The 25,929-nt window shown below is 43.4% G+C and overlaps 2 protein-coding genes across 5 annotated transcripts in view; one reads left to right on the forward strand and one right to left on the reverse strand.

Moving 5' to 3' along the window:
* Positions 1 to 1,578, forward strand: part of LOC147018814 (solute carrier family 2, facilitated glucose transporter member 1-like) — a 32,741-nt gene extending 31,163 nt beyond the window's left edge. The window contains exon 11 of the mRNA XM_085898856.1: positions 301 to 1,578. Coding sequence (XP_085754982.1) covers positions 301 to 492 — 192 coding nt within the window. The 3' untranslated portion in view covers positions 493 to 1,578. The remainder of the gene's footprint in view (positions 1 to 300) is intronic.
* Positions 1,579 to 5,295: 3,717 nt separating this feature from the next.
* The window catches only part of LOC147018815 (transient receptor potential cation channel subfamily V member 6-like), a 54,769-nt gene continuing 34,135 nt past the window's right edge, over positions 5,296 to 25,929 (reverse strand). For 3 of the 4 annotated variants that reach the window (XM_085898858.1, XM_085898857.1, XM_085898859.1), the window contains exons 9-15: positions 23,267 to 23,353; positions 20,030 to 20,106; positions 18,770 to 18,935; positions 17,351 to 17,417; positions 16,951 to 17,219; positions 6,634 to 6,740; positions 5,296 to 6,530 (exon numbers count right to left, since the gene is read on the reverse strand). In XM_085898858.1, coding sequence (XP_085754984.1) covers positions 6,287 to 6,530; positions 6,634 to 6,740; positions 16,951 to 17,219; positions 17,351 to 17,417; positions 18,770 to 18,935; positions 20,030 to 20,106; positions 23,267 to 23,353 — 1,017 coding nt within the window. In that variant the 3' untranslated portion in view covers positions 5,296 to 6,286. Of the gene's footprint in view, positions 6,531 to 6,633; positions 6,741 to 16,950; positions 17,220 to 17,350; positions 17,418 to 18,769; positions 18,936 to 20,029; positions 20,107 to 23,266; positions 23,354 to 25,929 lie in introns of those variants that run through there. The other variant, XR_015062543.1, reaches the window with a different exon arrangement.

Genomic DNA, 25,929 nt, shown 5'->3' on the forward strand with positions numbered 1-25,929 from the left:
GTACCCAAATTATAGCTTCCGAGCTCAAAGGATGGCTGAGATATCGCCCGGGCAAACAAACAAACAAGAAAACAGAGTACCCCCTTCCTTCAGCGATGACATCATGCATCACCTGGATATGGAATTGGGAAGGAGTGGTGCACAATATTGTAGCATATCCAACAATTATGCTGTCATTTCCTTTTGAATTATTTTATTTTTTGCCAGTGTCAAATTGTTGTTTGTGGTGAAATTGAAAGTGAAGGTGGAAGGAAAGGCAAAGGACTGTTGCTTATATTTGTCACCTTTCTCACCCACCAGGAACTAATGGGGCCTTTTGTATTCCTCATCTTCACTGTGCTGCTCATTTTTTTCACCATCTTCACTTACTTCCGCGTGCCCGAAACGAAGGGTCGTACGTTTGACGACATCGCCTCGGAGTTCCGCGTAAAGGCCGGCATGAAGCCAGAGGCTGCAGAGAACATCCAATTAAATACAGACTCGAGTGTTTGATTGTTATGTTTTTCAGCCGTAGTGCAGGCTCTTCACTCTTCCATGCCCTTAAATTTCTTGATCGATGATTGAAGTTGGCTTAATTGTAGCAAGCCACCTTTTCATTGTTCACCTCCAGTCAGCCTCATACCCCTTGTAGAGTTGGCCTTTTTTATTTTGTTTTTTTTTGTACGCTTCCTTGTGTGGAAGGATGTGCAGACTCGTGTGTGTGTGTGTGTGTGTGTGCGTGTGCGTGCACTAACCTCTTGTGGAGTATGAGAGCTTATTCGGAAGGGAAAGTATGGAGGTGGGTATGTCTTTCTTGAGGTCAATGTGTAGTTATACTTGAGGACCATATGAATGAGAACCACAAGTGGTTATGCACACTTAACTGTAACTTATTTCCTATTTTGTTTGTATTAAAACTAACTATTTAATAGAGTTATTTTTTTAAGTAGAATGTTGCATCGGGCAGTATGATGAAGCAAGTGCTGTTCTTTTAAAACTTTAGTAAACTCAAAGAAAAATGCTTTGTACATGTACAGTACATTTGGCTTGATTGTTTTTTTTTTTGTTTTTTTTTTTGTTTTTTTTTTGTGTGGAGGGAGCGATCATGTGACTCACATCCACGCAAAAAAAAGCCAAAGTTTTCTTGCACCTATTTGCCAGCCTTGTTTTTAAGCTAAATGGTGTTCTCCCCGACTGACAAGTGAGTTAAGATTGATTTTTAATCGATGCACTCCGAGGCTCTAAACTGGCTCTTGTTGGAAACATTTCCTTTTCTTGAACATGTTGCTGTGTTTAATGTCATCAGTCGTGTAATCAAGTTACAATGCTTTTAAAAACGTTTGTGGATGTTTCAGTTTTTATCCTACAAAAGGTTAACTTGTAATTCACTGTTTCCAGCACATTCATCTGTGGACATGACTGGTGTTGCATGGCACAAGTTGCTTGAACTCTGTGCCATTGTGTGCTGAAATGATGTTTGAAGTGAAATGATGCACCCTGATCATACTTTGTATGATCTTTTTTGGTCTGCTGTTTGTTTTTGTGGTTTCTTTTTCCATTAGTAGCACACATAATAAAGTATCTGTCACTGCCTTGTCATTCTTCATTGATGTTTGGTTGGTTCTGGAGGAGTGGGGGGGGGGGAATTCTTAAAATATTTATCAAATCTTTAACCCTTTGAACCCTGGTGGCCATTTTACCAGCCACTATTCAATATTCCATGTACCCGAGTGGCCGGATTTTTCTCCACAAAGTTCAGGGTTGGGGAGCTGAAAGTCCAAGCAGCTCAGGGTTCAAAGGATTAAAGAAAAGAAAAAATTCCCTGAATTGCATCCTTTGTCATGCCAGATTAGATCTGTGACTTGCTCCAGGTACCATATCAACCTGTTTCATGGTCGGGTTGTTGGTGATTAAACCATCTACCCCACCAGGTTTTATGGTGAGGAGGGTGTTTGGATATGGACACCCAGCAGGATTAAAGACAAAACCTGTCAAAGGGCAGAGGAGCTTCTTGTGAGCCAACGGCCATCCATATCTAGTGCCCAACTGTATCAGCGGACATCCTCCTGCAGTGTGGTTACTTTTTTATTAGGAGGTTGGTGGCAGGATTTGCACTCCGGCCACCGTAAAACCCTTCATTCCGCAAAACACGCAAACGCAAAAAAATCTGAAAACCCACTCCATGGGAGTACCTCCTCTGCAGCTTCCCTTCGCAGGGCAGCTCACCGGATGACAGGATTGGGGGCAAAGCCTTCGGGACCCCCAATCTTTGAAAGGAGGGAAACCACGGGGTAACATCCCTGGGTCAGATTGCAGGAGAGTGTGTCGGAGTGGTGCTGAGGTGTCGTCCACCAGACGGCGGTCTCCTTGGGTTAACCTGAAGCGGTCCCTTTTGGGTGGATGCCTGGAATGTCCTATCCCTAAGAGAGGATGATCACCTGTCTCTTATCATCTGAGCTCAAGCGTTTGGACATCGGTATCGCAGCACTGAGGTTCGGAGACTGGATTCTGGTGAGATAATGTTGGGTGGTTACACCTACTATTGGTCTGGTCGCGGATGGTTACCATACTCAGGGAGTTGCTGTAGCTGTGTCCAATAATTGAGGTAACACCGGTCAACGAGCGTATTATGAGACTAAGGATTTGTCACTCCTTAGGTGTCATTTCCCTGGTCTCTGTTTATGCTCAGACTGAGGCGAGTGATCTCACCGTAAAGGATGCATTTTACGCCACGCTCGTCTGTGGTTGATCAGTGCCCCAGACGAGATACACTTCTCATCTTGGGGGATTTCAATGCATCGACTGGAACTGATAGGGATGGTTATGAGATGTGTGTTGGTCCCCATGGGTCAGGAACTATGAATCAGAATAGCACTAAGTTCCTTGACTTTGCAAGAAGTCATGGACTTAGGGTGGCCAGTTCATAGTTTCAGCGCCCACAAGCTCATCGCTGGACTTGGTATTCCAACGCTGGCGGTGTGGCAAAGGAGATTGACCATGTCCTCATTGACGGTCGCTGGAGGATGATACAGAACTGCAGGGTCTACCGGAGTGCTCAGTTCCTCAATACTGACCACCAGCTTGTTGTCGCAACTCCAAAGCTGCACCTTAAATCCTGGAGAATGGTACCCTCCCAGCCTAGGCTGGATGTTGGCAAGCTCAAGGATGAGAGGGTAGCTGAGGAGTTTGCGAACAGGCTGAGTGGACACTTGGGAGGTCTGGGTGCTTTGGGGGGTCCTGAAGAGTTATGGATTACCTTCAAGACCACCGTCCTTGATGTTGCCGGTGGATGTCTTGGAACTCGCCGCAGGGCAAAGAAGAATTTTGTCTCAAGGGACACTGGATACCATTTACCAGTCTCAGGGCCAGGCTGAATGGCAGAGCTGAGCTGTTCATGGAGCTGAGGCGTAAAACTGTACGTGCACTAAGGATGGACAAGGAGACCTATGTGCGAGGAATGAGGTGGTAGAGCATCACCTGTGGACAGGTGATTATCGTCCCTCTTGCAGGGGAATTTGCGCATTGTGTTCATCCAAGCCTATCCATCAGAGCACTGCAGTTCGATCAGAGTGGTTGGCTCTTAACAGAGGAGTCTGAAGTGAAGGCCCGCTGGGCCGGTAACTTTGAACGGTTGTACCAGGCTGATCCACCAGCTGTCGAGTTGGACGTCAATGTTACAATCCCTGTTGCTGACTCTCCAATCAATTGTGGTCCACTTTCGCTTGTGGAAACACGGGCTGCGGTGAACCGGTTGAAACAGGGTAAAGCTCCAGGGATCGAGGGCATCCATGCTGAACTTCTCAAGGCTGGTGGAAATGCTGCACTCGTGTCGTTGCATGCAGTTTTGTGCTCTGCCTGGAGCACAGGCATCATCCCAACTGATTGGAAGAGGGGCCTTGTTGTCCCTCTCTGGAAAGGGAAGGGTGATCGCCAAAACTGCAACAACTACCGAGGGGTGACGCTGCTCTCAGTGCTGGGCAAGGTCTTTGCTCGGATAATTCTTGATAGGGTTCGCCACCATCTGCTTGAGCGCCAGCGTCCAGAACAGTCAGGCTTTACACCAAAGAGGTCAACGATTGACCATATCCTTGCTCTTCGTGTCCTCACCGAACGCAGACGAGAGTTTCGGCAGGGGCTGCTTGCAGCCTATGTTGATCTCTGAAAAGCGTTCGATTCAGTGAATCGGGATGCCCTCTGGAGGATTCATGGTCTTCGTGGGGTGCCACCAAAACTGATCGATCTGATGTCTGAACTCTACTCTGGTACTGAGAGTGCTGTGAGATGTGGTGGTACCATCTCCGACTTATTTCCAGTTGTTACTCGAGTTTGTCAGGGGTGTGGACTCGCCTCCACACTTTTCAATATCTCGGAATGTTTCGGAATGTCAATATCTCGGACCTTGATTTCGCAGATGATGCAGGCATCTCTGCGGAGACTTTAGATATCCTTTTCAGGGCCCTCGAGGTGCTGAATGAGGAGTCGGAGCCGCTGGGATTATGGGTTTCTTGGGTCAAAACTAAGATCCAGGCTTTCAATGACATCTTGGATGCTGCTGTCCTGTCTGTGTCTGTTTGTGGTGAGGATGTTGAGGTCGTGGAGAGATTCACTTACCTTGGCAGTGATATTCATGTCTCTGCTGGCTGTGAGTCAGAGGTCAATAGACGTCTGGGTCGGGCCTGGGGAGTCATGGATTCACTGGATCATGGGGTGTGGCGCTGCCGGTACCTGTGGGGGAGGACGAAAGTCCGAGTCTTCAGGTCCTTGGTGCTTCCAGTCTTGCTATATGGATGCGAGACTTGGAGTCTGACCAAGGATCTGAGTTGGAGACTTAATTCCTTTGGTACCAGGTCTCTTCGGAGAATCCTTGCCTATTGCTGGTGAGATTTTGTGTCCAACGAGCGGTTGCTGAGAGAGACTGATGAGATTTGTTACCTGCATCGTCCGTGAGCATCAGTTGCGGCTGTATGGACATGTGGCTCGTTTTCCTGACGTTGATCCCGCTCACCGGATTCTCTCATCGAGGGAGTCTCGTGAGTGGAAGAGGCCAATGGGCTGACCACGTGCCTCCTGGTTGCAGCAGGTTGACCAGCATCTCAAGAAAATGGGGATGGGCCTGGCATCTGCCTGGGGGAAGGCCAGACGGAGACCGCTGGAGTACCGGCGGAAAGTGGACGCAGCGACACGCTGTTCTGGCACATGCTCCCATACCTGGCCTGACCTGATTGGGTGGCTTTGACACCAACTCTCTAGTTAAAGTGATGACATGAATATATTTTTTTAAAGGATCTTTTTTCAACTCGATGACTACAAAGAAGCTTGCAGAGAAATACTGTTTATTGCAATAAAACTAGTAACAAAAGTTTCATCCCACAAACGTCACACCTTTGGTGAAATTTAAAGTAACAGCAAAAACATTTGACTTTACCCCCGAGGTGCATTTTAAGAATTTCAAACATCACAATGTGCAGCTTTTTAAACGTTGTTTTTGATAAGTGTATCGAATCGTTGCCATTCCTTGCACGGTGCAACACATTTTGGTCATTGTGCACTCAAATAGGTATCATTATGATGACATCTCCACTTTGGTTGCACTTGAAGCAAATCTGACATTCTACAATTCAATTTGAGTAAATTGAGACCAAAAGTCAATGCAATTTTGTTTTTTTTTTATCTGCTTCCATGGCAAAGCAATAGATTTAATATCTGAGCGATGCCATTCGTGCCAGTTCACAGCTTCCGCGACAGAGGGAGATCACGTTTTATCCCTCAAAATTGCACAGCAAGCATTAATCAAACAATGTGATTAATCAAATGGAATTACAATTACAAGATCAATTTCACAGCTGGAAGAAATATTACATGTGGTCTTCCTTTGGATGCTTTGCCTGGATCCCAGATCGAGAGGGAATCCATGATAAATGAGCATTGGTTTGGTCAAATATAATCCTATGTTATCTGGACATTGAACCAGTGAAATTGTGTGTGACAACAAGGCCTGTTTCCAGGTCAGTATTTTATCTGTAATCCACGAAAGTGTAAAATAAGAAAATTGATGCGAGTTACAAAAAAGCCCAAATAAGACCAGTCACAAGAAGCTTCTACGGTTTTTACAAACGTCATCAGTGCAGAACAAATGCTATAAAACATTCAACGTCAGATTTGGGACCAAGAATATACAAGACCTGTGTCTTTTGCTCATTCACAAATCACAATGCTGCAATTTATGTGCAACTTGCGTAACCAGGAGGAGCTCAGGGTCTACAAACACCGTACGTGACAGTTTAGCCTTCTCGTTCATTGACAAACCTCAGACATGATACACTATCTCTGCTGGATCACTTGTGGCCGATTCACTACTACAGGCTGCCATAGTGGTTTTCCGTAAGATCTTCCAACCACGGGCAGATGTCCGGATGGCTGATGGACTTGGCGCCTCGAGAGAAAGAGCCCCAGATGTGCCCTCTTCTGCCTCGGCCTTCTTCACAGAGTCATGAAATGCTCGGGCATAACGCTTGATCTTCTGTGCCATGTTATCATTGCGATCCTCAACCCTAGGGATTGATGTGTGCATATTTGGAGACAAATTTAATGGGGGAAATGAAATTGGGTTGTTAACAATGGATTCACGAGACTTTATGATGACAATAAACATACCGGATGTACCATTTGTGGTCAAGACCAAAGTCCTTGCCATAGATGCCTAAACGTGGCCATAGGCAGCGTGGTAGCCGGCGTTCTAGTAGAATTGTTGTGGCTGCAACCTGGTAGATATGCAAGAAAAGTTGAATGCTAAGCAACCAAAAATATTTTATTAACTGTCAAATCAAAAAGCAGCCTGATTGGTATTGTAAGCAGAGGGTTTTTAAAATCTAGTTTCAAAAGCAAATTTAAAGATTTGTACATTTATCACATGAGCAAAGGAACCTGTCCATATGGACAGGCTAATTTCCCCAAATTTTAAGATTTATGACTTGAAATACAGGCTTCCACCAGGTGATGCTATATATACAATTTCACATTGAGATAAGTGGAATCCCCCCCCCCCCACCACAACCCTATCCCATGGGATGAAGAAAACAATTTTCCCCCAAAACTTCCCTTGCTCCCGTGAGTACAACTGTCATTTTAAACTCAATTCATCCAATGGTTAAGGAGTGCGCAGAAGCCAAACAAACACTTTTCAAAATATAATAAGATTCAAATACAATGGACGAATCAAAATAAAACATGAGAATCTCATCGAATGTCAAGAGAACACATACTCCTGGCTCTGGGGGGGGGGGGGGGTGTTTGTGTACACGACTCTTTTAGAGCGTTCCCCTAATTTTTTTTTGTTCTATATGCCAAGACCTTCAAAAATGTTTGGGTAACACCTCCAGATCAAGTACGTTTTCTCTGTCGGGTCCATCTTGAATTTGCAGTTGGCTACCAGCAAACCATAATTGACCCAAAATGCCCATATTGGGTTTCGATGGAATAAATCATTATTAAGCATCCATAAATTATTGATTTTGATTTACTTCAATTATTATGCATTGCTTAACACATTTTAGCATGATTTATTCTCTTAAAACTTGTTTCACAGTAGAAAATGACCATATTTTATGTAATTTTAGTCAAAAAGTCAAAAATAGCTTTCAACTTGAAAGTAGCTCAAAGTTTGATGGTCTCTGAATGACTTAATATTGTAAGTCGAGCTATAAAATTTGGCCAAAAATTGCATTATTAAGTTCTCTGAGCAATTCAATTTTCATATTATCACAATTATCACAGTGTGATGACCACAGAGCTCATTGTAAACCAAAGTCACCCCTTCCCCCAAATGGCCACTTTTGTGGTATTTCATCAAATCATGATATCTCCTTAATTAAATGCCATGGAAAGTTGATTTTTTTATACTAAATATAGGTTATTGACCCCAAGGAATTCATTGGTAATATATATATATATATATTTTTTTTTAGCTGATATTGCTTTTGACTTGTTTTAATAGATAGGCTCGAGGAAGTGGGAAGGATATTAAGTTAGAGTTTCATCTTGTATATTGTTCTGCATTCCAAATTTTCAATATTTTGGCAGCAATTTTGGAATTATTAATAAATAGATAAACTCCAAAAACTCCAAAAATGTAACCAATGAATTTCTTGTGGTCAAAAACCTAAAAATACATGTAGTATCAAAAATCAACTTCCCATGCCATTTAGTTGAGTAGATATCATCATTTGATGAAATAGCGTAAAAGTGGCCATTTGGGGGTAGGGGTGACTGGTTTACAATGAGCTTCTTTCAATATTTTGGCAGCAATTTTGGAATTATGCCAAGTAGATCAACTACAAAAACTACAAAAATTTTATCAATGAATTCCTTGGGGTCAATAACCTATATTTAGTACAAAAAAATCAACTTCTCATGCCATTTAGTTGAGGAGATATCATAATTTGATGAAATGCCGTAAAAGTGGCCATTTGGGGATAGGGGTGACTTTGGTTTACAATGAGCTCTGTGGTCATTGTGATAATATGAAAATTGAATTGCTCAGAGAACTTAATAATGAAATTTTTGGCCAAATTTTATAGCTCCACTTACAATATGAAGTCATTCAGAGACCATCAAACTTTGAGCTACTTTCAAGTTGAAAGCTATTTTTGACTTAAATTACGTAAAATATGGTCATTTTCTACTGTGAACCAAGTTTTAAGAGAATAAATCATACTAAAATGTGTTAAGCAATGCATAAGTAATTGAAGTAAATCAAAATTAATAATTTATGGATGTTTACTAATGATTTATTCCATCTAAACCCAATATGGGCATTTTGGTTCAATTATAGTTTGCTGGTAGCCAACTGCGAATCCAAGATGGACCCTACAGAGAAAATGTACTTGATCTGGAGGTGTTACCCAAACTTTTTTTGAAGGTCTTGGCATATAGAACAAAAAAAAAAAAAATAGGGTGATGCTCTAAAAGAGTCATGCACACAAACACCCCCCAAGAGCCTATACTAACATGGCTTGGCTGGTTTCTCAGCACATTGCTCATGATGTTGGGACCCCAGTTTAAAATGGCATACTATGTTGGGTAGTCCATTGACTAATACTGTCCTTCAGTTGTGTAAAAGTGCTTCTGTCCTTGACATACCTCATCATAGGATATAATATATCACACTGTGTATATATATATATATATATATATATATATATATATATATATATATATATATATATATATATATATATATATATATATATATATATATATATATATATATATGAAGACCCACTCACATCTCTCACCTGTGAATGGAGGGAATAACGAATTAGCTCTCACCAAATCAATTAAACCAAGGTGGATAGGATTCCATAAAAATAGACTCCTCCCTTGCTTTTCGAGCCAAAGAAACTGCATAAAGCAACCATGAAAGGTATCAAGGTAAGCCCTTTGCTGTTTCAAACCCTTCTCAGAGTTCCTCCACAGCTGTAAAGATGTTCACACAAAGTCTACACATGAGAATCCCAATGCTACACCCCCTCCCCTCAGCTGCCAGACCCGTTTTGTCACCTGTTGGCGAATAATCAGAGATGCCACAGACAGAAATATGCACCTCTGAGGCTCCCAAGCATGTACCACATGTAAATTTTTGGAATGTGACAATGAAAAGTAGAAGTGTCAACAAAAGTTTGACCTGCACATTTCAATATTGCCCTCTGCGACAGTAGAATTGAAGAAATAGCCAACAATCATTTTGAATCCAACTATGGTGCCAGAGACGCACACACATTTCAATAGTACGTAATTTAGACAGTCACGTTCCAATAGTAAGTAATTAGTAGATGTACTTACATTCCAATAGTACCCAAGTAATAGATCCTAATTGTACATAATTTACACGTGGTACATGATTAGGAACGAGCCTCAGTGGTGCATGTTTGTCTGCGCTGTCGCTGATGATTCGTCATCAAGCGATGAAACTGGTCCAGCAGCTGAGGGGGTGCGTGACATTGGGATTCTCGTGTGAGTACCATTTGTGAATGTCTTTATAGCTGGAGTGGAACTCTGGGAAGGGTTTGAAACAGCAAAGGGCTTACCTTGGTAGCCTTTCTTGGTTGCTTTATGCAGCATCTTTGGCAAGAAGTGCATGGGAGTCGTTGATTACACACACACACACACACACACACACACACACACACACACACACACACACACACACACACACACACACACACACACACACACACACACACACACACACACACACACACACACACACACACACACACACACACACACACACACACACACACACACACACACGTAGTTATGGTTGTGGGGGTAGATGGAAGAACTTAATAGGGAATTTAGCATTGTGTAGAGTTGCTTGGTCCGTGGACAGGTAGAAACCATCTCGATGTAACGAAGCTAGGGAACCTGTGAGCTTAAATGTTATGTGTGACCACACGAGGGGTGGAGTGGTGTTAATTAGCATAGGGAGTAAAAAAATAAGTTCCCCAGTATGCGGTTGCCCTCTGTGATTTTTCCTATGTTTTTTTTTTATACTTCAAGCCAAGCAGTAAAGCTGGGAAACGCGTGCCTGAAACCACAACAAACAGGAGAAGCACCGCATTCCCGGGTTTGGGGGAAAACAGGCCATGCCCCGGAGGCGGAGGATATAGAGCACACAGGCGAGAGAGCACGGAGGAGAGGCTGGTGCATTGCAAGGAGCTTCGGGAAATCGGTGACACATGTGGTTGGTGAGAGGCTTCCGATCGGATATAAAGATAGATCAGGATGATCGAGGTCGAGGGCAAGCAGGCTTGCGCACTTGTGGACTGTGGAAGGTTTCTGTCTGGATAGAACGGGAGACTGGCAGAGCGCACACACAAGGCCGGTGTGAGGAATGCATGAGGCAGTGGCATCTTAAGAAAGAGGAAGGCTGGAACATTTTGAGCCCGCGTGTGGAAAGATGCTTGCAGATTGCCTGGCGTACATCTGCCCTGCCATGAGAGAAGTGACGGCATCATTTGCGCGCATGTGCACGTGCTGGTGGAAGCACCCCCATTCTAAGTTTGACAAGGACCAGCTCTCGGCCAAGCTGAGTACCAATATACTTGAAAAGGAAGGTTTTTCTTTTCATTTTGGGTCACCCTTTGTATTTGCGTCTGTGTGCGAGGCCTCGACTGTAGGATTTAGCTATTTCATATCGCTATCATTTCCTTTTGAATTACCGTCTTTATAAATATTTGTTTATTGTTCATTAAATATTGCATCCTTTTAAGAAATTGTATTTGTGTAATTGCAGTAGCTTTGTGGATAAACCCCTTCTGCTGTCCTGGTGCAGTGCTCCTGTGCCGTACTCCTCCGCCCATCCGCCATTGCTCTCTGCGCATGTGTTAAAATCTCCGTCGATAAACGTGTCCGTCCGCCTCCTCTTAATACGGTACCACCCGGCCATCCGGGGGCTGTCGGTGTTAACCGCCCGGCACCACAAATGGAGTCCTGGGGGGGAAGGGGGGGGGGGTTAATCTCGACTGCCACCCCCAAGAATTATATATATATTATATATATATATATATTGTTGCAGGCCGGCGGGGTCAGGTGAGAAGGCCACTAGGTGGAGGAAGCTACGTCGATTCCCACCAGACTCCCCGAAATTGTAGGCCGTCGCTCATGGATAATTCCGTGACGTGGCAGGTCGCTTATCCGACCGTGGACACCAATAACTCAACCACGTGACCTAGGGTCCTCCCACCTATAGAATCGGGTTACCTAATTAACCACGCGGTTTAACCACCGGGGAACCACGCCCTCGGTACGCCTTCTCCGAACCAGATCACTCTACCGGATCGGATCACCTTTCCGGATCGGATGCAGCCGAGCGACACTGCCAAGGACGTACTGGCTAGAAGGAACGGACCATTGGGAATAAAGGCCCGGCTAAACCTGGATTCGAACCATGCTGGACCAATGAGGGAAAAGACAAAGGCGAGCTGGGAACATTTCTGCAACAATTATTTACTTACAGCAAGCGAGAAAAAGCATGTGGCACAACAAAGGTTTATTGGGTATGTAATGCAGGGAAAGAGGAGAGGGGTGTGGGCGGTGCGACAATTATACAAGCAACTTACTAAAGCAGACATAGTGCAGACTTAACGCGAGATTATTCACAGTAACAACAATAAAAGATCTTCTACAGGCTTACTTAACACACAGGCGCCAGCACACTCAGACACACACACAGAAATAGAAGAAACCCCAATGAAAAAGGGACTTTTTCAGCCAGGGAGGGAGGGGTTGAGGTTATAGTTCTCGGTACCTGGGCGTTTCGGGGGAGGGACGTTCCGCGGTGCGGCACCCAACAATAGCCGCGCTGTTCCGGCCACAGCCGCACGTGTGGAGCTTGAGTGGAGAAGGGGGGAGTCCAGAGGGTGAGGGTGGAGCAGGAGGCGGAACCATGCAGGAGGCGGTTCGACGTCGTGTGGGCGGAGATGAGATGCAGGAACACCAACTTCTTCGACAATTCTCAACACACTTCACTCCTCCTTCAATTCCTCAATTCCCTTAATTCCCTCTTCCTCAATTCCTTTTTATATCAAGGATTACTCCGTGCTTTATAGAGCCCGAGGTTCGGGGAGAGGCCATGCCGAATCCGACGTCATCAGGCATTCCGACTGGCTCTGACCCCTCACGTGGTCCGCCTTCCTGGGCCGGGCTTCGGCCAGATGCCGGTACACTCCACCCACCTGGGTGCTAAGCGTACGTGACTCACCACCCACGTCTGGTTTGGAGTAGACGGTGGAAGCTAGAAAAGCACTTGTCCAGCCCAAAGTGCACGTTGGGATTTTGGCTCAGGAGTGATCCTTGAGCAGGGTACCGTGGGTTGTCACGCCATGGTAAGTGAGACGAGGGGAGCAAGCGAGGCAGAAGGCACCGTGGGAAAGAAAAGGCGCGAATAAAATAAAAGGGAAAAATGATTTAATAACCTAACTATAGCCCATCGCAACGCACTCCCTTGTCTTCCCACAACACAAAAAGAAGGGGTCGATCTGCACGTATATTAATGGCAGAACTAATTCGGGACAACTATCTGTTGTATGCATGCAGTTCCGAGAACCGCAACTATATATATATATATATATATATATATATATATATATATATATATATATATATATATATATATATATATATATATATATATATATATATATATATATATATGAAAGGGGGTTGGGGTTTGTGAGAGGAGGGAGATTTGTTGGGAGTCGGGAAAGTATTAGAAGTCATAAATAGAAAGAGCAATCACAGATTGTAGAAGCTCGCCAAGACTTGTTTGGTATGGGGTTATGCAATTAATAATAGATGTGATTATATGCAGTTAATACATTCCAATACATAATTAATAAGCACTCACGTTCCAACTGTAAGCAATTAAGACGTAATCACATTCCATTAGTACGCAATTGATAGACCTATGCATGTTCCAAAGGTATGTAATTAGTAGACAGTCACATTTCAATAGTACGCAATTAAAAGACATACGTACTCGTATTCGGTGTGGATAGGCAGCCAAACACAAACAAACAAAAGACATGGGCCGAAATGCTACACCTCTCCTCTGGCGAGGGTAATGACATTGGGGGTTTGAGGGAGGCATGGGTGGAGGATTGGTGCACAGAGGGTTTTTGCACGTTTGGAGATTTTCAAGAATTGTGATGAAAAGTTGAAGTAACAATAAAAGTATGACCTGCATGTTTCAATATTGTCCTCTGTGACAGTACAATTGAAGAAATGGCCACCAATCGTTTTGAATCCGACGACGGTGGTATTTTTGCTTACATATGGAGGTGTTCCATTAGCAAGCAGCAGCGCTTACCACTCGCAATGCAAGCACATCCCTCGATTAATCACTCGCTCCACTTACCAATCAGCTCACAAAGCGGTTGATACGGAATAGCTGGCTGAACTGTAATCCACCTACAAGGCCTTCATTTGAGGCCTGATGGGGGTACTGCTCTCCCCTCTGGGCCGGTGCCGCTGCCTCACATCTTGCTCAGCTTGATGCTGTGAGAAACCAAGGCCTTCAAGATTATTGGAATCTCGCACAATGAAGCCGAGTCTATGGACAGGTCAGTTGTCTGTCTTCGACGGTCGCCTTTCTGGTCTTGCACCCTCTGCTCTTTCCATGCTTTGTCACCCCTCCCCTCACCCCCCAGGTTGATGCAGAGGGCAGAGGGCATGTAGTCCACCAGCAACCCTTCCTGGTGACACTCCCAAAATCACTGCTCACCTCCACTCATTTGTTCATCCCTTTTTTTTCTTTCTTCTTCCACCTGTGAAACCAACTTCTACACTTCCCTTACATCTTTAAGACATCTGTTCACCACCATCTCATATCATCTCCCATCTAAACCATTATCTTTTTTTCCCTTCCCCCCCCCCCAAATCATCCCACCTCTTTCCAAATTTCCAGTTTTTCATTCCTGAATCTATCTTGTCCACCCTGTGCATCCTCCCCTACCCCTCATTTCTCCAAGCCTCCCTCTATTTTGTCCCAACCTTCCTGTTGCTGTGTTTCCTCTCTCTCTCTACTATTATATCCTGATCCATTCTGTGTTATAGCTCAACGAGCCTCAACTTTTTTTGTACAAAGTCATAATAAAATACAATACACCAATTATCTGCATGAAAACCATGATCATACCAAATATCATACCATTTGTTTCTTTGTTTGTTTGACTTATACGCAATCCTGAACCAATGGACTAAATGAGTTAAAAACTAATTGCGATGTATATGGGAAGGTTTTGGTGGTTAAAAAAAAAACAAAAAATTCTCCCAGAAGTGGGAACATTGCGAGGAATTAACCATCGGGCAGACCGAGCTGAAAACTGATGGTTGGACTCGGGGTGGACACAGGATGATGTAAGGTAGTTAAAAAAAGTCCTGGGGTAGAGGATTGGTGGGAACATTACCCCATGTGGAATTCTGGGGGAATTATCCCATCCGTAATAATGGGCACTGCAATCATGACACTACTGTGCTCCCATTAATGATGAAAACTAGCAGCGAGGAGATGCATATGCAATAATGAATACTCTTCTACGTTCATATGCAGCACTAGACTGCAGGGTAGCATCATTAACTGAGCTGCTGATGCAATGCTGCTGGTTAGGGCAGGAATTTGTAATTTCTTCATGGTGCCGGCAATACCTCGCCTACTCTTCGCGAAGGACACCAAAGGATCCTTAATGTCCACCAATGAATACTGGCTGATGAGACGCCCAGCTTAACGTCCATTCAAGAGGTGGCACACACATCGATGAAACACCTGGCAACATATCCTGTGATCACGTACCAGCCCTTCGGAATGAATGAATGAATGAATGAATGAATGCCATCAGGTTAAATCTGAGGTTTCATCGCAACAAAAACTTGACAATTTCTAAGTAATATAATAACACCTATTAGCATGCCTTTGTACATTAATTTAGGGTCATTTTGGCAGCGTGATGGGCCCTGTTCTGTTTCTGGTTTTCATCAATGATCTCTCTGACTCTCTGGAAAATCCTCTTTATCTCTTTGCTGATGACTCCACCCTCTGCCGTTCCATCTGTCATCCCTCAGACCGGCAAGCAGCAGCTTCTTCGCTCTCTGCAGATCTGGATAAAATCACAAACTGGTCCAACACGTGGAACATGTCTTTCAATCCTGACAAATCTCACACTCTCACTATGACTCTTCGAAAGGACCGTTTAGAAAATCCCCCGATCCACTTTCTCAACAATCCTCTGGAAGAAGTCCTTTCTTTCAATCTTCTAGGTCTCACTATCTGCCATGATCTTTCCTGGGAAAGCTACATTTCCAACCTGACCTCCAAAGCCAGTCGCCGACTGGGAATCCTCCGTCGTGCAAAGTCCTTACTCGGCCCACCTGAGCTCCTGACCACCTACAAAGCTTTCGTCTGCAGCCTGATGGAGTACTGCTCTCCCCTCTGGGCTGGTGCTCCCGCCTCTCCCCTTTCTCAGGTTTACGCTGTGGAAACCAAGGTATTTAGGATCATTGGTATCTCCCACAATGAGGCTGAGTCTTTGGGCCTCTCACTCAATCACCACAGGTAGGTCGGTGGTCTTTCTGTTTTCTACCGTCTCCTCTCCGGTCTCGCCCCCCCCCCCTGCTCTCTCTGCGATTTTTCCCCACCATATTTCCGCAGGGCGCTCAAGGTCCGCCAACAACCCCCTTCTGGTAAAACTACCAAAATCACGAATCACTGCTCACCTTCACTCTTTCATTCCTCTTTTCCCCACCTTTGGAATAAACTCCCTCACTCTGTTCAATCCCATTCTTCCCTCCAGGCCTTCAAGACCGCTGTTCACCACCACCTATCGTCCCCATCCAAAACCTCGATCTTTTCTACCCCCGTTAATCCAAATTCCCTGTAATGTCCATCTTGTATACCCTGTGTTCCCCGCCCCATCCCTCTCCCTTCCACAGATCCCCTAATGTCTGTTCCCCACAGTTTTGTCCTTCTCTCTCCTGCCCCTCTTGTCTCATGTCCCCCTTGCTGTGTGTCGTGTTAGCTCTCATACGAGCCTCGACAATGTATACAATTTTTTTTTTAAAGGGTCATGAAAGTTTATACAATATTTGTTGGATAGAATAGCAGAAAACGATTGAAAACATTGATAATAGAAATTTATGGTATGGCCAGGTCATGCCACGTGATGAGGCTTACCAGGATAACATGATAAACCTATTGACGTGTTGTTTCGTCAATCAAAATAATGTCATAAAATTAGAACCACAACAAGGTTGTTGAAATGATGCAGGACAATTGTTAACTAAGGTGTGCACACAATCACAGTGGTGATACATGTAGCCACAGCAAAGTCATGGATAGATATGTGAAAAGGTTGATATCGCAAGAAAAGTCATAATGTGTACTCCAAGTGTGGATAAGAAAGTAACTTTGCTTGCCTGGGCTCTCCAGAGTTCATCACGTTCATGTGCAACTCTCCAGTGGGTGTCTCCCATCATGGCGATGAGAAGGTTGACCATGAGGAGAAATCCAAATACCATGTAGGCAAGGTAGAAAACCTTGATGATAGAGGGGTTAGACTTGTTGTAAGGTATTGGGATGTCAAGTAGACCCAAGAAGAGTTGGAACATGGTAAAAATAACCATAGCCAGGCCATCAAATTGTGGGAAGTCCTCAGCCCTCAACATCTGGAAAGACATGTGGAAGGCTGGGCCAGGAAATGAAGTCAAAACACACACATTTTTCTCCAATACTGTGCTGATAACCATTTTTACAAAACAATATCTCCATAAAAAATAAATATATAAAAATAAAATAAGTGTGATGTGTATGACATACCAGATGAAAATCCCATTAGAACCATAAGCATCAACCAGCAGAAGCGCAACAGATCTCCAAAAATCATCTGTGGGTAAAAGACGGACGACTCACTCCTGCATGTAACCAAGCCATTTGCTTCTCCTGAAATCACGTGCCACATTTTCCGAACCATAAAGTCATGCCGAGACCTGATGGGTTAGTTACAAGTTACAGGACGCCTGGCTTGGTGTCCCCCAGCATCGATAAGCGGACGGGTACACATGGAAAATGCTGCATTTTTCTGGATCATAGCAATAATCGAGAAAATTATTAAAAAATAAATCCATACGTTGGTAAATGACATGTTCGACAAATTCAGAGGTTTTGTTTTTAATAACAAAGTGAGGATGCCTGTTTTGGCACTACTACTACTCCTACTACTACTTCTTCATTCGTATGTAGCACAACACTGCAGGGTGACATCATTGGCTGAGCCGCTCGCTGATGCAATGCCCCCTGATGGTGAAAGTAGGAATTTGCAATTTGTCCATGATGCCGGCGATAGCTCGCCTACTCTTCAAGGAGGACATCGTGGGATCTTTAACGTCCTCCAATAAATATAAGCAGATGGGAAACCCAGCTTAGCGTCCATTCAAGGAATGGCACATACATAGATGAATCACCGTGCCTGTGAAACGGTTCATGAATGATGTATTTCTGGACAAGTGGATCGGTAGACGTGGACCAATTGCTTGGCCACCTCGTTCACCTGACCCGTCCCAATGGACTACATAAAACTGTGATCTACTCAACAAAACCACATTATTTGCATTAATTTAGAGCTACAATACCAAATGGAGAACATTTTCAACAAGTTGGAAGAATCGGATTGAACGATGTATTCCAAAATATGGCCGTTACGTTGGAGCCAAAAAAAATTTGAACTTTCATGGAGTAAAAATTTGATGAATTATGCTTTCATGCACCATTTATAGTTTGAAGTATTTTAACTTTTGATGTACACATGATAGAAACAAAGTTGTAAAAGCAATTTATGGACACCCTGTACAACTGACCCCACTCAGGGGATTTGGCCAGGTACTGGTGTACAAATTGTCCAGTCTTTTTGAAATAAACCATTGGATTGTTTTTTTTAAAGCGTAATATAGACCAGAGTGTGTCACCTTTACCTCCACATTCAAAAGACAATATGGACAAAAAATGCAGCACCCCTTCCTGATGACATCAATCAGTTTTTAGATAAATCCAACATTGTGAGAGTTCAAACCCAGGCTATGCGACTAACAAATTTAACTCTTTGCCAGTCTAATACCACAACAGCACAACTTGCTCATGGACATGGGTCATTGTGGTCAACCACACCTACACGAGATGCTGTACATTCTCACATTGTTACTGCCATGTTTAGAGCTTTGCCTCTCATTGTAGATTGAACACCTTTTGTATCATGATGGTGAAGGGTCCAAGCATTTGGGATCCACGGGCGAAGAACATCGTGTTGCACCATCCGAGAATAAGCGCCACGGACATGGGGATGTACTCGCCAGACGTGCTTGTCAGACGCATTACCATAAGCACTAATACCAACCATGCATAACACGTCCTGCACACAAGATCATGCATGGCATATAAATCCACAGATTGTCATTCCCCTAAACATTCCCTTAGCCTCTTTATTTCTCATTTCTTCAGCCACACCACTCACCCTCACCCGTATTTCCAAGCATTCTCTATCGTAAACAATGGATTTTTATCAAGTAAGAATTATTAAGGGTACGTTTACCATCACGGGAAACAATGAGCAGCTGATGCTTCGAGCATTAATCCTTTAGCAATGCAATGTTGCTCCGATGAGGCCCAACACTTTTCCTATGCCAGTAAACATATAACCGTATGAACTGTCGATAAATTCTAGTTTTGCTCTTGTTTGCTGATGCAGACCGACACGAGCCTTTACAGAGACTGGTATTACATCACTTCTCCTCCTTCATTCAAGGTGGGGCAAAAATGTACCCGATTTCAGAATTCAATAAAAATTAAATTAACTCTGAAATGAGTGAGAAACAAAAAACAAAGAGACGGATATTTCAAGTTTACCCGTATTTCCATCAATACAGATTTTCAAAATGTCTTCCATTATTCTGAGCGCACAAGCGAATTTGTGCAGCACAATTGCGGATTACAACCTGCAGCGTTTCACACTCAATTTGGCAATAGCTGTACTCTCAAAATCCTTCAAATCACTAATTACCATTCTTGGCTTCTCCTGAGAGGCTTTTTTTTTCTTCCTTTAAGATACTCCCACGGAGTACCCTGGAAAATGTTCATCGTCATTGCATTGCCAAGTGGAAAGTGTATACTGGTGGCCCCATCTTGCTGGACCGACACACATCTCCAAAAACTACGATCAAGCATTTGGACATACGGTTTCGTTTACCATTTACTAAAACTACTTCCTCGTTTTCAAAGAAATATGGCACCTAAAATCCTTTTGTCACTGAACCCACACTTATTATTGAGTAAAAAAAAAAAAATGTGACTTTTGCCTGATTAATGAACTTTATTCTTCAATTATATCCCGTGTAATTATCGTGTAATTTCATTTTGAAATAAAGTACATTTTTTAGGCCCACCCTGTATTACCATGAGCCACATCCAGACAAACAAAAGCAGTCAATCAAAAGTTGGAGAACTTACATGATTATGTGAAAGGGGCCACCAGTAACGGTGTTTCCAAAGTAATGTTTGACCCCCATATGGACCATGTCTGGCACCTGTGTAGATGCAGGAAGAAAATCATTTTTAAACCATGTTGGAATATCTTACCTCTCCATGACAAAAAAAAAAGAAGAAGAAAGTTGTTGCCAGCTTTGTTGCAAAAGCCCAGCCATGAATTGGTTTCTCATAATTGCACACCATTTTTGTTTGAACGAACCTTTTTGCAAGAAGAGCAATGAGTGTTTCTAATAATGTTTACAGTACATCAGAGTAACACTATTCAAGTCAAATGGTACCTTTCTCTGGTCTGCCCACCTGGAGAGGCTGAATGATAAATAAAGGCAGCTGTGCCCCAAATAATTTTTGCATCTTGAGCAGTGACAACTTTGACAAGTGACAAGTAAACAACTTTTTTTGGGGGGGGGGGGGGGATTTTTGGAGGCCCTGGGCATAAAAAAATATTTAGGCTCAAAACACCACCATAAAAAAGAGGATTCCATGATATTTTCGGACTCGCTTAGCCTCACCAAGTGGTTTCAGCACTCCAGTAAGCAGTCCAACAAAACCATTGATGAGGAACGGCTCACTGGGCAAACGATAGCAAGCTGATTAGTTCGTGGAAATTGAACACACCTCAACACATATGTGAGACCGAGGTACCTTTTTTTTTGGTTCTGCCTCTTGTGTCATGAAAAAAAAGGTAATTTCGGGTGATTTTCACCCTTTTCCCCTATTGTTGAACTTTTTTCGCTCATCGCCGCTGGGGTCATTTCGTTTCATCCTTGGGACAGGTGCTCAGATTTTTTTAAACTGCAACGTTCCACTGTGTTCATGGGTGAGTCCATTTACTAAAGAGGGATGTTTTGTGATCGTGCAATCAATTGTAGTGTGGATTTGCAAAAACAACATCGATATATGTATTAACATTAGGAAAGATACAAATTTTATTGCGATATTACCTCCGCCACCGAAGGTAGAAGGTCATGTTTTCACCCCTCTCTGTCTGTTTGTCTGTATACAGGATATCTCAAAAAGTTGTTGACGGATTCCAACGAAATTTGGTGGGCAGGTTGGGTGTGTGACAAGGACAAACCCATTAGATTTTGGTGTAGATCTGGATCTGGATCCGACTACCCGAATTTTTTAATTGATTCACCACCAATTGAGAGATAGAGTTGGGCCAAAAATGATATGTGGCACGATATCTCAAAAAGTTGTTGACGGATTCGGTTGAAACTTGGTGGACAGATTGGGTGTGTCACAAGGATGAATCGATTCGATTTTGGTGAAGATCTGAATCCAGATCCAAATACGACAATTATTTAATTTTTAAAGTGATTCTTCACCATTGAGATATTGGGCCAAAGACGATATATAGCATGATAGTTCAAAAATGTATTGGGCCCGATATGTTCTTTTGGATCAGGCATTATGTGGTGGAGGTATGCGCTCTGCCGAGTGCCCTTCTAGTTGTTGTATTTGTGTAAATTAAACATAGTTATTATTCCACTTGCTTTCTCCACTAAACTAACCTCACCCCCTAATTTTGTAATGGTCCTCTCCAGTTAAACATCAGGGGAAAATATTTTTTAATTGATTAATTTCATTGCATCACAGTGCTTTCTTTCCTTGAGATGGAGCAATCCCTTTGAGCTGTGTTTATCACCACTCACAAGTTGATATGTTGTGTTGGGAAAATGAGATCCCACCCTCAGCGACCTCATCTCAAAAGATTGTGAACCACAATCAGTCGTTCAGCTGATCACTGTTCAGCTGAAAGGTTGTTTCAGTGCGTCGGTGCTGCTGAAGCAGTTTCTTGGCAAGGATTGTATCGGGTGGTTTGCTATTGCCTTCTTTGCAATAATTGGGGCAGGAATAAGGAATTTGGTCAGGGTGCTGGCGATAGCTTGCCTACTCTTTGCAAAGAACACCGTGGGATCTGTAACATCCACCAACGAATGCGAGCAGATGGGACGCCCAGTTTAACATCCGTCCGAGATACGGCGCACACTTTGAGGAATCGTTCTGCCTGTGAAACACCAGGATGATAGTTTATAGCTGGGTCAAGATTCAAACCCGGGCGAGACAACTTAAAACAACTGAGCACAATGTACGCCCGAACAAGAAGGTATATACAGAATTGTGCTACGACATGGAAAACAGCATCCTGGTTGCCATGGCAACCACTTTAGATGACGAACGTATGTCGCGACACACCGTCTCCACAGTCTGTACCTATGTACCAAATATGAAACGTGAAAGTTGAAAACTTTGGGAGTTAGAGTACGGACAGGAACGGACGGACGGACGACCGGTATCACATAAACATAAAGGAATCCATCAAGTGAGTGACTTCCCTCCTCTCAATTGCCCTTTTCCCTTCCTCCTACCTTTCCCCTCTGCTCACTTCCTTCTTCAGCAATATGGGGGCTGAAATAAGTTTTGTTTTGCTTTTTTTTTTTTTTTTTACTTTACAAAATACAACCTCAATGCCTACTCTTACCCAATTTAATTTTTGAAAATACAGTGCTCTTCATCTCATGTTCAAGTGACTATTTTGTCGTCCAATTCCTCCTGAACCCCCCCACCCCCCCCGCTTCATTCAACCTACACCACACAGAAAAGAAAAAAAAAGGAATAAAAAAATGCCCGTGTCACCCATTGATGCAGTGGCTATTACACCGCCTCTTCTAGCATGTTACCCTAGTTCATGCCTGTTGTTTGTGTCCTTTATGACATCTTTTAAAACAGTAATTTTTTTGTTTGGAATGATTTTAAACGTTGCTCGACTGCTCGAAAAACTAAAATAATTATCTCTCTCACTCTTTGAGCATTTGTGATTGGGACGCGTTCCGATTCATGTTCCAATTCGTGTTCAAAAAATAACATCCAATTGGAATCAAGTTTGTTCCTCAATCATAAATGGACATTTGTGGATGCACGGACGGATGGACGGACAGAAGTGATCCAATTTCTTAACCCTGATTTTTGTTTCGTGTGCGCAGAGGAATAATGAAAAATAAAACTCACATTATGACCATCTCATTACGAGAAACTTTTGAACTCCCTTCCTGTTTACTAAATGCACACAAGAGGAGAGCAAAGGCAACATCCTGATGCAGTTACACCAACTGAAATGGGAAATAAAATGTGCAGGTACGTTTTCTGTGTACAAGCAAAGTTCACATGCAAGGCAGATCAAGCCTTCAGTCTTACCTCAAACAGCAGGATGATCACAGCTCCCAGAACACTCACCAGCTCACCAACCAGTCGCAAATAGTCCCGATGACTCAAATAACACTCCTGAACCAAAATACAATGAATGCAAGGAAGCCCAGGTTAATCTCATCATGTAAAATGGCATTATAATCGAGGCAATGGGCCTGGCAAGATAGCTTAGAGAGTTGCACATTCGCCTTTGAGCTGTCAATGCTGGGTTTGAATCTCGACATAGCTATAAACGGTCACACTGGTCCTACACCTGCAAGGCGCGGCATCGATGCATCGTCCATCAGAAGGATCCATCTGCCAGCAATGGTTTTTGGTGGACAGTTAGCGATCTCACGGTGTTTTTCACAAAAACGAGGTGACATCGTTTCACGAAGGACTACGTCTTTATCACCTCTACCTCTTCTTACACCTTCTCAAATCTTTCACTTCTTCAGGTGTCGGGATTCATTAGTTCAAGTGTAAAGTGATTGGCCAAGAATTCCGAGGGCGGGTATGTCACGTCGAGGTAATGGGAATATTTTGTGTGTTGTAAGAACTTGCTTATAAATACTTACTTGAAACCGTCTTGACTTACCCGCTTGTTCTGCTTTACTCATGATATAGCACGCCTGAGGGCCATCAGCTTCTGACAACTTTACTTGGCAAATTAACATCCGTTACACAGCCGCAGGCACAGTTCCCTATCTGCTTCATTAATCCCACAAATACGGTAAACCGACCCTGGGCGTGAAGATCCGGCCAAAGGTGAGTGTTTTAGACGGCGTCCGTGGTCTTTTTATAGATGCCTCTCAGAGGTTAGCTCGGACTCTCAGAGTTATCAAAATAAAGACCAATTACTGCACCGTAGTCCCATGAATGAAGCCAGACATAACAATATGTACGCACACACGCACACGCTATGTACTGGTAAGTAGTTACAAAAGCAATTTTATTCGACGTTATAACCTTGTAATCCGAGAGCAGCGACATTCGTATATTAACCAAAACATTTGTTGATGCGGTTACATATCTGATTAGCATCAATAGCGTAGTAGATAGTAGAAAAATCGTGCAAATTAGGATACAAGCATAAAATTTGGCATTTCTGTTCTGCAGGGATTTCTGATCAAATCTGCCCGATTGGCCATTTGAAAATCCAAAGTTTGAAAGAAAAAAAAATGGAAGTCACAGCTGGCTAAAATTCTTGAAGCGCAAGTGAACATCCCATACAGAGAACCAAGGGGAGATGCAGTCATCATTGATGGCTCAGCACTTATCAATGCCTACCTCCACGCACTTCAAAGATATTTGATGACTATGCTAAAGAAGACATCATCCCAAAGGTGGAATCCTATGGTGCCAGGTATGAGAGGGAGGACGTAGTGTTTGATGTGTACAAGAAGTCAAGTCTGAAGTCCGAGGCAAGGTCGAAAAGGGGGCAAGGAATCAGAAGAAGAGTGACAGGAACCAGTAAGACCCCAAGTAACTGGAGAAGCTTTCTTCGAGATGACAGCAACAAGACTGAGCTGTTTCACTTCCTTGCGGAAAAGATGTGTGAAGCACAGACGACAAGCACAGTCGTTGTCACAAAAGGAGAAGATGCCATTAGCAACACAAGTCAGTCACTGGATGCTGTGTCTCCATGTTGTCATGAAGAAGCTGACTTTCGAATATTTGTACACGCCAGGGATGCAACGACGGATGGTAGCAAGTACATTATCATTAAGGCTAATGACACGGACGTACTAGTCATAGCAATATCTGTACTGCCATCATTACAGGAACTAGGTCTTGAGAACATGTGGATTTCCTTTGACCAAGGAGCCAAGGCACGATGGATTCCAGTCCATGAGGTAGTTTCTGCAATAGGGCCTGAGAAAGCTTGAGGGATCCCATACTTCCATGCGTTCACCGGATGTGACGTCGTGTCTGCCTTCCATGGTAAAGGGAAGAAAACTGCACGGCAGACTTGGAACGTCTTTGATGATGTTTCTGAAACATTCACCAATCTCAGCCAGCATCCAACATTGATTCATGATCTTGACTTCTTTGAAGTTTTTTTTTTTTCTTTCAATTTTTTCAAAATTTGGATTTTCAAATGACCAATCAGGCAGATTTGATTAGAATCCCCTGGAGAACAAGTATGCCAAATTTGATGCTTGTATCATCATTTGCACGATTCCTCTCAAAAATTGCTGTTATCTGCCCCACTACAAGTGAAATTATCCCAATCTACTTATTCTTTCATATACAGCACAAGGCTGTGGGGTAGCATCATTGGCCGAGGATGTGACTATGCCACTGATGCAGTGCCCTCTGTAGATTAGGATCGCAATTTGTAATTTATTCAGGGTGCCGGCGATAGCTTGCATACTCTCTGCAACGGATACCGTGGGATCTTTAATGTCCACTAACTAATGTCGGCAGATGGGACGCCCAGTCTAACGTCCATCCGAGGGACGGCACACACACATTGATGGATCACCCTTCATGGGAAACACCAGGATGACGGTTGATAGCTGGGTCGGGATTTGAACCAGGGCTAGACAGCTTAAAGGTGAGTGTGCATACCTCTCGGCAATCCTACCAGCCTGTACAGGTTGTAAACAGCTGCAATGCATTTCCTTACATTTCGATCGAAACTTTTGGAAAATATATTTTCCTGCTAA

Source organism: Eptatretus burgeri, chromosome 10, assembly GCF_056783735.1.
Source record: "Eptatretus burgeri isolate ZD-2024b chromosome 10, Ebu_testis_v1, whole genome shotgun sequence".
NCBI lineage: Eukaryota > Metazoa > Chordata > Myxini > Myxiniformes > Myxinidae > Eptatretus > Eptatretus burgeri.